The 12490-nt window shown below is 37.5% G+C and overlaps 1 protein-coding gene across 1 annotated transcript in view; it reads left to right on the forward strand.

The window, feature by feature from the left end:
- The window catches only part of prkar2aa (protein kinase, cAMP-dependent, regulatory, type II, alpha A), a 35820-nt gene that overhangs the window by 20542 nt on the left and 2788 nt on the right, over positions 1–12490 (forward strand). Inside the window, exons 3-10 of the mRNA XM_086158966.1 lie at positions 2619–2654; positions 4234–4370; positions 5133–5239; positions 8662–8803; positions 9173–9274; positions 9529–9603; positions 9881–9946; positions 11818–11956. Coding sequence (XP_086015092.1) covers positions 2619–2654; positions 4234–4370; positions 5133–5239; positions 8662–8803; positions 9173–9274; positions 9529–9603; positions 9881–9946; positions 11818–11956 — 804 coding nt within the window. The remainder of the gene's footprint in view (positions 1–2618; positions 2655–4233; positions 4371–5132; positions 5240–8661; positions 8804–9172; positions 9275–9528; positions 9604–9880; positions 9947–11817; positions 11957–12490) is intronic.

Raw genomic sequence — 12490 nt, forward strand, 5'->3', positions numbered from 1 at the left:
AATTTGTCCTCATAAATGGTAATTGGTGAAGCAGGACATGGTCTTATAGCTTGATTTTGTCATCACCCTGAAGAATAGTGTTAAATTCAGGCCATCTCTCCAGGTGACTGGTGAAAGTGATGTGTTTATGTGAGCTTCCCCAGGACTCCATCTTCACAGTCTAGCTCTAATGGGCTCTGACAGGATGGTAATAAGGTAGCAATGGACCCATAATGTCTGTGCTTGTGTCTATGTGTCAGTACTGAGCCTGAATGACAAACCTAGCATTAGACAGCAGGTGTTTAGGACTTTGATTTCAGTCTCTCTCTCTCTCTCTCGCTCTCTCTCGCTCTCTCTCGCTCTCTCTCTCTCTCTCTCTCTCTCTCTCTCTCTCTCTCTCTCTCTGTGTGTGTGCCTATTACACACACATACATACATGCACCATGTTTTGTTTTGTTTTTTCAAAGTTTGCATGAACCTGCTCGTACTAGTAGCTTGCTGCTATGCCACTAGCCCAATATTCTGACACCTTGTCATGCAGAATCAGACAGTTTTGGTGTATTGCCAATCCAGTGTGTGAGTTAACCCACTGTTCATTTTATGTACTCTGGCATGCATTTCAGAACCCATAGTTTTTCTTACAACTAATACAGACCTTTACTTTCTTCCACATTTATATAGATTAGCATTAGTCTAAATCCTGACAACAAAGTATTACTGTTTTGTATCTACTGTTTTTGTTTGAATGGTATATGAAGAGAATCTGTATTTTGTCATTAAGAGAGACAAGCAAAAAATTGTCCAAATAAGCTTATTAGATGATATAGCACATTGACCTTATCCACAGGTAATTTTTGGCTGCCTACCTGTGTTGTGGTTTGTGCTTTGTCTTCCCAGTTTGTATCTATGCAAAGATTGCTGTCTCATAGAATCTCTGCTCGAATAAACTATGACGCTATTGTCTCCTTTTCTGTTTTAGTTGTTGCCACACAGGCTGAAAATTCCTTAGTTTTTTTCCTCATCAGATTTTTCACAGAACACTTGGGTGGAGACACTCTGGTGTCATGGACTAGCTGTATTGGGCATAATGATGCAGTTACAATCTGGATCTTATACTAATCCGGATTTTCATTTGTTACAGCTTGATCTGCCTACCCACTGACACAGTGAATGTAACTTGTACATGCCATAAACTGTTATTTACATTGAACCTCCAATGTTGTACTAATCTCAGTATTGAATTTTTATTTGAGTTTGGAGTATATTAAGATTATTAATAACTGACCAGAGTGGGGTTAACAAATTAAATACTGCAATTCTGGTACATTTTCCATTTTGCCATCCCCCAAATCAGATGATAATTTCCCTTTATAGTGTGCCTTGGATCACACCTCCAGATCAGTACCATTTTATCCAGCTTTGGCCAGCTCTTGACAACTGGTCACAGCCATATATTCCATCTTAGAAAAGGGCCACCTGAGTGACCATGTCAACAGACTGACTCAGAAGACCAACTTTCCCCTGAGATAACCCTTGCCGAAATTAGAAATTAGTCTTGCAGAACATGCAAGTATTTTCCAAGGACTTCAACCTTCAAGTAATTCAGTTCCATTCTATTTGAATGAAAATAATTATAATTTTTCTGGCAGGGAGGTTGTTTTTGACTTCCTGCTCTACAAGAACAGCTTTAATATCGAGCTATCTACGTAAACATTTTCCAGGATATCGGTAATGAAAGCTGGTGCTTGTAGTTCTGGGTTGTCAATAAACAACATTTTTGAAGTCTGAAATTTAGGATTTTGGGTGTATAACATGATCTATGCATTGAAACAGTGCAGTGCAACATCTTGTGTCTGGCTTTTATTGTCCTCTTTTAAAGTGAATATTAAACCATTTTCAGAGCTCTTATCCATTTTTACAGAATGCAGATAGTGGATAAAGTCAGTCATCCAAAATTGGAACACTGCTTCTGTCAGCATCCTAGCAACAAATTTTGACAGTGTGATTGATTATTTAATGGGACATGGTGTAATGTAGCAAGACTTTAATGGAATTCAAACTAAGAGGAAAGTCACTTCTGTCTCAACTCATCTTTTTCCTCTCCATTATCTCTGTGTCACAAATAAAGTTTAATTCACTCATATTTGCTTGAGTTCAGAGAATAATTTTGGTAGATAGTATTGTCTCTGGATATAATTGTGTTCTGTTAGTATGTTGATTTTTATTATTGTTTTTTTTTTCCTAGAGAGAGTATTGTGTTGAATGCTGGAAATGTTACCTAAAATTTCCCAGTGTATTAATGCGTTGAAAGAAAATATTAATTTAACATTAGTACATTTTTTTTTTAATCATAATCAGCTGTTCTTTCCAGGGTTGTTTTCTCAACCCCTGAATGTCCCGCTTTTCATTTAATTAAATCAAGTTACATTTCTGTCAAATTTTTGCCGACTGCCAGCTGTCACTCTTGACACTCTGTCTGCCATTTGATCTCTTTTCTGTTTAAAAATACAATTCTTTTGGTACAATTATTTTTATGAACTGCTGAAATCACATAATAGCTATGGAGATTTCTAAGCAATCTAATTTTGTAAAAACAATGATGTCACTTTTCACCTTGACCTTTCTTTGTCTCTCAACAGCACCACCACCAAGCAGATTCAATAGAAGAGTGTCAGGTGAGATTTTTTTGTGTATTAAATAGTATGTGTTTGACATCATATCCTTTTGAGTGTAATCCAGACCGCTAAAACTGCATACATCACTTTCTAAGAGGTTCATCATACCTCGTATATGCGTTTCTGCGTGGGACATGCATGTCAAACATTTTTGAGGCTATGCATTGGAAGCATTAATGTATGTCTGTGTCAATTGCTGATGCCAAACACGAGTCAGTTTTTTGTTTTTTGTTTTTTTGATAATTGTGCACATCACGTGTCATGTGCAGTGTGATTTTTTGTTACTTCGTTGATGTATGTTTTCTTATATGTATACTTGTTTTTTCACACTTACACTGACCCCTCTGGTGTTGACACAATAATTGGATACCATCAGCCGTCACAGAGGGTACAGTGATCAGCCTGTGGGTGTGTCATTTTATCGTTTTCCTCCTGTCCTGCATTTGGCATAGCAATAAGGAAATATTTGTATGTGGCTTCAATTAAGCTAACATACAGTTGTGCTGTTATGTAATGCTAACATGAAGGTTCCATACATAGTGGTGGATATAAAAATCAAACTATAAAGTGGGTTTCATTTTTCTTTAGAAATGCTGTCCAAATAGACTTTCCTTATTGTGTAAGACTTTTTTGGACATGATTCCCTTCAGCCCCTGATAGGAAAGTGTTAGTTAAAACAAAACAAAAACACAGTGCTAGTTTACTGCCTATCATGCGATGCACAGTTTTGCTCCAAAGGTGTTTTTTCAGTTGTACTGAAAAAGAGTCCTATGGCAGTTTGGATCTATTCAAGTATTTTTTGGTCTTTCATTTCAATTGAATTGGATTTATGTCAGTTGAAGAGTCCTATTTATCAATAACTACTAGAGCAAAATATACTATATTTTGCTATTTGCAACCATGAAAATTTACAATGTCATAAATAAAGTATTTTATCACGTTGCTGTAAAGGCAACCAGCTGCCATTTTTGTCATATTTGGTTGGATACAGGTTAGGGCAGGAAATGCCTAATGTGTGGACAGCTATCAACCATTTAATTTAGGATTTTGAAAATGAGCGATTATTATCTATTTTTCTTGAGTATATTCCCATACTTTTTTTTGCATCTTTGAGTTTGGCAATTTGTTGCTTTCAAGTTCATAAAGGGCTTTGACCCTGGATACCCATCAGTTTTAAATTCCTGCATTTTTGTCTATAATGCAACTGCTGTATTATGTCAGACGAAACAATATGTTAACTACCCTAGAAAGTGTGAGACTGACAGCTATACTGTATCAAACAGAGAACCAACCAAACTTTGGTTGGTTTGAATCCTATGTAAGTGGGAACACTACGCCCTGTGTTTTAACATAATATTTGATTTTTATATTGTTGATGGCATGATTGCTTCTCTCTCGAGATAGTAAGGAAACTCAAAGTGAAATTATCCAAACAGAAATGCCTATGGCTGCACAATGGGCTTTAGTACATTCAATATTTAAACGATGGGGGGCCTGGCAAAAACTCCTTTCTAACATCTTCCTAACCTTGTGCTGGGTGTTAGTGAGTGTTAATTTACAGTCCATGTCTTCCTTCCAGTGTGTGCAGAGGCATTCAACCCAGATGATGAGGAAGAAGACACAGAGCCCAGAGTGGTACATCCAAAAACAGATGTACAGCGCTGCAGACTGCAGGAGGCTTGTCGAGACATCTTAATCTTTAAAACACTTGATCAGGTAAGATTTTGAAAAGATTAAAAAATGCACCCATCTGCCCTGAGTTACCTAATATCTTAGTTATCTGTCTGTCCATGTTACAGTTTATACCGTGTACCATACAGTTGCCTGGAATTTGGTTTGATTCTGTTACCCCTACCCTCCAAAACCTGCTGAAGATTATTTAGAATCATGTGCTGTAATTCGAATGGATGGTTTGTTGGTAGTATCAGATTTTTACTAATCGTTTTATTGAATGAATGTTTGACTCTAGGTCAGCATTTGTGCTTTGGTTGACTGGATGAATGGAGACAATTTTACAAAATGCATTTTAGTCAAATGTTAAGAAAGTCAGCTTTGTTTGGCTGAAATTATTTAATCAGCAATGACATGCTATGAGACACTCATGGGATGGATCAAGTGTTAATTTCTGTCAAATGTTACTATACTTGATTTATTCATATTTGTTTTGGATTTAAATTTATCTGATAATATTAATACTTTTTGTTCACATTGTCAATTATCTAGCGAGGAACATCTTGAGTGAAAGTTGTGAGTTCATGACACTCAGAAGGATTTTTATAAAACTCAGGAGACCATAAGACTGTTGAGTTCTGTGTTGAGGTCTCTATAAAACAAAGAACTGTCATGACTATAGTCTCTCCTTTCCCTCTGGTCTTCCTGTAGGTGCAGTACTCACATGCGCTTTGCACCATATTGAGCTGAGAGTTCCACTCTTACAATTCTTTTCTTTTCCCGCTTTTTCCTTCCATCCCTTTCTAGGAGCAATTTTCTGAAGTGTTGGATGCTATGTTTGAGTTAAGGGTTCAGACTCAGGATCATGTGATTGACCAGGGAGATGATGGAGATAACTTTTACGTCATAGAAAGGTAGGAAGTTTGATTTTACACTTTGGCTGCTCTTGCTGTATTAGTTTGATACACCTCCTAAGTTCCTGTGAATGATGGCCTTCTTTCTATCTATCTATCTATCACACACATACTGTCTGTCTGTGACATAATTACCTTTAACAGCAGATCTACCTGTTCTGTTAATTCTCCCAAGGTTACCCTAGAGGGTGTCAGTGATTGTCAGTGTTACCTGAAGGAGTAGTGGGCAAAGAGACACAGACTAAGACCGAGGAATGCTTTATTTGTTTGTTTGTTTGTTTGTTTGTGTGGTCTTTTATTTGTTTGTTTATTTATGATACAGCGCACATTAATGAGCATTTCTGTAAATGCGCAAGTAATACCCAAATGACTCATTTTAAACAGCAGTCCCTGGGCTGGTGTAATACACATATGACTCAAGGATATCAACAAAGCACATGTAGCAAAGGGAAATAAAGCAGGAAAAAAATAAATAAAAGCAAGTGTTATGTCAGTTGTGTGATATTCACAACCACTTCTGAAATCCTGTGAGTATCACACTGTTGCTACCAACTTGGCAAAAAATGATTCTGAAATTATACATACTAGAATTTATGGCTCAAAGGGAGAATTACTATGTCACTAGCATTCAGCTGGACCCCTATTAAGAAAGGACTACTCTTCAAAATTAACATTTTATGCAGCCTATAAGGCAGTAAGTAATTGGAATAAAATGTCTGACCTGTTAGATAACACCAAAACAATTTGAAAGGGGAATGTGCAGAATTGTCAGAGCTGCTATATTGTTACCACTGAAGTAAGTTTTTGGATATGGATGTTCCAATTAAAATCCTTTCATTCATTCATTCTCCATACAGTTGCAGGGGGTGCTGGAACCAATCTCACTTGCAATTGGGCAATAGTTGGGTCCATCCCAGTTGCCACTTTATTACGTGGCTATATATAGAGGCTAACAGCCATTCATGCTCTCGCTGAAACCTGTTGAAAATGTTTTATTTTCCAGTTAGCCCACTCCATGTTATCATCTAAAAACAAAATTATTTGATTATCAGAAGAAAATTTCTTAAAAATGAAAAATGCTTCTACATTCTTGGTGTGTGACCGAAAACCAGGTTATTTAAATTGAGTGAAATTGTGTTAAAATCATACATTTCTCACTTTTTACATACTAAATATGTGAGCAGACAAGTGTAAGAATGTGTTATCAGTACGACAAAAGTGGTCACCATCCCCAACTTCATGGTAATCCAGTCCAAGTTAATACTGTACTAGTGAGAAAGGTTTTATCCCCTCTACGTAGCCAATAGGAGGACAGGCTATCGTACAAAATGAGTGTTTAATCCCGCCAGGCAACAACACTGCAAATTGCCATCCCTGAGTTTAATCCCTATGAAGGAGGGAGTGGTCAAGCAGTGGAGGAGTTATCACCATGTTAAAGAAATACACACAGGCACACACATTTTGAAACAATCAGTTTGTAATACACCATAGGAAGACATTCTCTGGAGTATAAAATGTCATTTGTTGTAGTCCTTTTTTGGCTTCTAATTTAGATAAGGCAAAAGTAAGAATTTATTTCAGACATTTTTTTGTCTTCTTCCTCATTAGTAGTGTTCACTTTCTATTGAAAAAAGTGGCTCCAAGTTTCCAAATTAAGTTTTCATTTTTATTAATTTTCATGACAATATCTATCTATATATCCATCGCCTGCTACTTATCTTGCACTGAAGGGTCACAGGGGATGCTGGAGCCTATTACAGCTGTCATCAGACAAGAAGTGGGGTACAACCGGGACTGGTTGCTAGTCAATCGCAGGGCAAAATATCCAGACAGGCAAACATTCACTCACTTACTCATTTGGGGCAATTTTTCCTATTTTTTCCAATTAGCCTTCTTCATGTTTTCGGACTGTGGGAGTAACCTGGAGGAAACCCACGCAGACATGGCGAGAACATGCAAACTCCACACAAAAAGGTCCCTTGTTGAACCAGGGTCCTTCGTGTTGTGAGGCTGAAGCGCTAACCACTGTGCCACCGTGCCGCTCTGATAATATCTTATTTCAGTATGCTGTCTGCAGAGTTAGAAGGTTTTAGTTTTAGATAGCTTAAGTTGAATTCAGAAGAACATTGTTAGAAGTTACAATTACAATTACGTAGTTACATTATACAATTCATACATTTGGCAAAGGGAAACTTCATTATCTTTCTCAAGTTCTGCTTTCATTATTATTTATCTTGTCAATGAGTGTAGGAAGTGGATGATATCCCTGTCAGGTGTCCACAGGTCTTTTATACTGTTCAGATTGCTCTGATTGGCTTTACAATGTTGGGAGCTTATCTGATGTCTAGTGATGTCATAAAGCTTCACTCTGTGATCCAGTGTGGCTAGTCTGTCACCTGTTTCCACTGGCCCTCCGCAAAGCGGAGCGTAGGGAAAGATGCCAATTTTTACAGGAAAATACCTCTTCTACTGGCTCTACAACACCATTTTCCCTTTTTAATTGAGTATTAGAATGTTCTGTGTGTTGTAGTTGGGTTAGGAAGCAGTGAAATGTTCAATACGCAAGACATGTATTAGTAGTACTTAGAATGCATGGGAAACTTCAAGTATTTTGATCCAAGCCATCATTGATACAATCTCAATTGAACCCCCAGCCTTTGAAACTTTTTTTGGGGGGTTGCTGCCCACCTCTGTCTATTGGTAACTAAGTATAATTAAATTGTATTTGTGGTTTAGGAATCAGCCTTTAAGAAAGTTTGAAACTGTAGCCATATTGTTTGTGGAGGAACCTTAAGTAGCTTAATCTGTGTGCCTTCCATTTCTATGGGCCTTGTTCATGCTTGTAGTTGCCATTAGATGCTAAGATAGCTAGCTCAAGCAGTGCTGCCTCTCAAGGAATCCTGTCTGATGTTTCAGGCGAAGACAAAACTGGTCTATTGCTACTTTCTGTGTTATTCTGCCCTCATGTGCTATCTTTTTATTTCCTATGCATTGATCTGATTTCCGTATGTTGCATATATATATATAAACAGTAGATTAACAGTTAGATAAAAAGATGTTCACTTTACAGTAGAAGCCTTCATTTCCCTGCTCTCATTCACAAATGCACTGACCTGTCTGAAAATAGACTAATCATGTGCATGCATAATACAACCACCCATTTGCCACGAATCCCATCCTCGTGCACAGGGTCTATCCCGTGAGTATCGGCCCCGCAGCACCATCTGCATTTAGCCTCAAATACTTATTATGTGTGAAGACAAAACATTAAACCATTCAGGTCAGAGTCTAAAATCATGATCAACTAAATTAAATAAGGTAAAAATTGGATTAATAATATTATTTTTTATTTATTTCTTGCTTTTTCCTTTTTTATTTGTTGCCTCTGTTTTTTTATCACTCACACGTTTCTCTTTTTCCAGGGGTGTATTTGACATTGTGGTATCGGGAACATGTGTGGGTCAGTATAACAATAAGGGCAGCTTTGGGGAACTGGCTCTTATGTACAACACACCACGTGCTGCCACCATCATTGCCACCGAGGAGGGTGCACTATGGGGGCTGGTAAGAACACTAAAATACGCAATCATAAATGAACAGCAAAACCAATTTAATTTGTTAAGTTAATGTGACATGTCATTCAGAAATGTAAAGATATTTTAGAAAAATTGTCGCCACTGATTGCATGGTCTACTTGTTTTCAAGAGTCTAATTTCTAACATTAAGTATATTGACCTGTTCCAGACAAATGTTAAGAATGGGGTTTGCTTCTCTATGAATGGATCCATTGCTCTGATACTGTTGCAGCTCCTCCCTGTGGCTGAAAAGATTAAAACCATCAACTGTATCTCAGCTTTCTCGAACTTGTTTTTTTATTTCTTATAACCCGTTTTTCTTTTTTTTGTCCATCTTGGGGTTTCGTGTTTGCCCTAGGATCGCGCCACATTTCGTAGACTCATCGTGAAGAACAATGCCAAGAAGCGGAAGATGTACGAAGCTTTCATAGAGTCAGTGCCCTTACTCAAATCACTAGAGGTGAGTTCAGGGGCTGTTGTCTCTTCAGATTTCGCCAAACCATCTTCTTTCATGACATGCCCAGCACCCCCTGCAGATATCGTTTTCTTAAATGTATGTTTTTCCACAACGCTGTTAAGGACACCAAATGATCCTATTGAGTTAAAGTAGTGAGGATGAAAGGGTCAAGAGAGGACAGCTGAAATTAAGCAGTTTAACAAAATACACATGTAATTTGATTGAAACATTACTATTTATCTTGATGTCTTAATCAGGCAACAGAGAGGATGAAGATTGTGGATGTCTTAGGAGTTAAGCAGTTCCCTGATGGTGAGCGCATCATTACGCAGGTAAGCTCACTTCTTTTGTTTATGTAATTGAATCTAATGTTCAAGTACCATGTTTTGTTATGGCGTCAGTATTATCTGAAGTTTGGAAGTTGATCTGAAGCCTTCTAAAGATGTGAAGCATGTGCTTTAAAAGTTCAACCGCTTTTACTTCAATTTAAATTTAAATCTGGAGATTAACTTGTTGTAGTTAACTGTATACGCAGGGTGGTTAGTGCCACCCTCTTTGTATTTTTAATTCTTCTCTTTAATTCTTCTCTCCTCCTTTCTCTGTTCGCAGGGGGACAAGGCTGACTGCTTCTATGTTGTTGAATCCGGGGATGTCAAGATAATGATGAAGAGCAAAGTAAGATAATTGTCTTTGCAACTTAATTTTCTTGAATCAGTATTGTGGTTTAAATATCTAGGGATTTTGCAGTAATGGAATTTTATCTTGCATCTCAATGAATATCAACCAAAAGTTAATTTATTTTAGGAATTCCATATGGAACTCCCATATTATATGGATTCATTACACAGAGGGATATATTTCAAGCGTTTATTTCTTTTAATTTTCAAGGAATATGACTTACAGCTAGTGGAAAAAACAGATTCAGTGGCTCTGAAAATTAGATTATTATGAAAAAGTCAAATACTGTAGACTCGTGGCGTCATACTCTTGTCATCTAAATAACTCAAAACCCCTGAATAGGTTTTCTGAGCTTATAAGTGGTCTCTCAGTCTGGCTCAGGAGGCTACACAATCATAGGGAAGACTGCTGACTTGACAGTTGTCCAAAAGACAGTCACTGACACCGTTCACAAGAAGGACTAAGCCACAAAAGGTCATCCCTAAAGAAGCTGTACACAGAGTACTATATCCAAGCATATTAATGGAAAGTTGAGTTTAAGGAACAAGGTGCACAAGCAGCAGGGATAATCACAACCTTGAGAGCATTGTTAAGCAAACCAGTCCAACAATTTGGGGGGAATCCACAAAAAGTGCACCTGGAGTCTGCGCTTCAAGAGCCACCACACGCTTACATATCTAGGACTTCGACTAACTTGTATTCCTTGTGTCAAGCCACTCCTGAACCAGAGACCACATCAGAAGTGTCTTAGCCTGGCTAAGGACAAAAAAACTGGACTGTTCCTAAGTGGACCAACAGAGCATCTTGATGGCAAGAGTGGAGGGACTCAGAATTTAAGTTGCTGGGGTTCATTGTCAATTTTCCACAGTCAGTTCTGCTTTTGGAAGCCATGCCTTCTGCTGGTATCTGTCAACTGTGTTACCAAAATCAGTGTATTACCCTACAAGAAAATGTTACAGCATTTAATGCTCTCCTATGCTGACAAGCTTTTGTGGAGATGCTGATTTCATTACATACACCACAGAGAATCTATTGGGTATTGTCAGGAGAAAGATAAGAGACACCAGTCTCAACAATGCAGACAAGCTGAAGGTTCATCACTTATACCTAGGTTCCCATTACACTTAAGCAGTGCCACAGGCTGATCGCCTACATGCAATGGCATACATGACACATTAGTTCATCCAAATGGAGTGCCAACTGAGAAATTAATGCATATAATATGAAGTACATGGACATTCCTGTACTTCTCAGTAGGCAAACATTTCTATATTTAATTATGCCAACTGAGAAATTAATGCATATAATATGAAGTACATGGACATTCCTGTACTTCTCAGTAGGCAAACATTTCTATATTTAATTATTCTTTTTTAGCTGAGCTTTTGTAATATTCTAATTTTCATTTTCAGAATTTGAGGTTTTCATTAGCAACAGCCATAATTCTCAAAACTAAAATAAATAAAACACTATATCATTCAATGTGAAATGAACCTCTATAGAAGTTTCACCTTTTGAATGGAATAATTGAAATAAATGAATCAATTATTTAAATAATTTAACTTGTGGATTATATTTTTATAGATTGAGATGCACCTGTATTGTTTAAAAAACAGTGTTACATTAGCTGATACTATTCTGCCAGATTGCGTCTGTGTAGATACTTTCAACAGGCCCAACCCCCACTTCCAAAAAGCATCACAGCACATAACTAATGACAGGTTTTTGCCTAGTGTCAGTAGGGATTACTCTTTCACCTTTGCCTTTAGTTTGTCTTGCTGAGGAGAAAAAATTGAGTGCTCAGTGATTCTTAACAGTTTATCATAATGTATCATCTCATCCCCTGTGCTCTCTCATTCACTCCACAGACGAAGGCGGACCATGCAGACAATGCAGAGGTGGAGTTAACTCGCTGTAGCAGGGGTCAGTACTTTGGGGAACTGGCCCTGGTCACTAACAAGCCTCGGGCTGCCTCAGCCTACGCAGTGGGCAACGTCAAGTTGTTGGGTAAGATGAAATACAGTCTGCAACAGTCCCTTGACACATTTGTCATTATCATTGCTGCCACTGCTAATTCATAATCAGAAATCAAACTTGACACAAATTTGAAAGACCTTTGCTGTTGTATTTGACCTCGAGTTTTAACAAACACTTTATTTAACACTATTCATCCCAAGAAGTTTATGAATGTGTTTGTTGTGCTCAAATCATTATTCGAAGGTACTCTACTAAAGTTTCCTTACAGTTGCATTTGGTGCATTTGATTGTTTATTGCAGAGTGATAACTGATTTGACCGCTTTTACTATTGTAACAGGGGACTTGCTTTTTGACATTTGTACAAAAGCAGTCATTTACAGTCCAAAGTGAGAAATAAAGAGTATTTCTCTCAATCCTAATTCAGTGTTATTTCTATGAGCCTGTGGTGATTTTATTTCAAGGTAAATTGTTATATAATAATACTTTAATAGCTATGGGAGCAAATAAAACTGCCACTTAAAAGGTTCAATAAATCCCTTGGGCATGGTTAAGCTGTGTGTGAA

Source organism: Fistularia commersonii, chromosome 14 (genome assembly GCF_037954325.1).
Source record: "Fistularia commersonii isolate RoL2024-O1a breed Wild chromosome 14, RoL_Fcom_v1.0, whole genome shotgun sequence".
Lineage (NCBI taxonomy): Eukaryota > Metazoa > Chordata > Actinopteri > Syngnathiformes > Fistulariidae > Fistularia > Fistularia commersonii.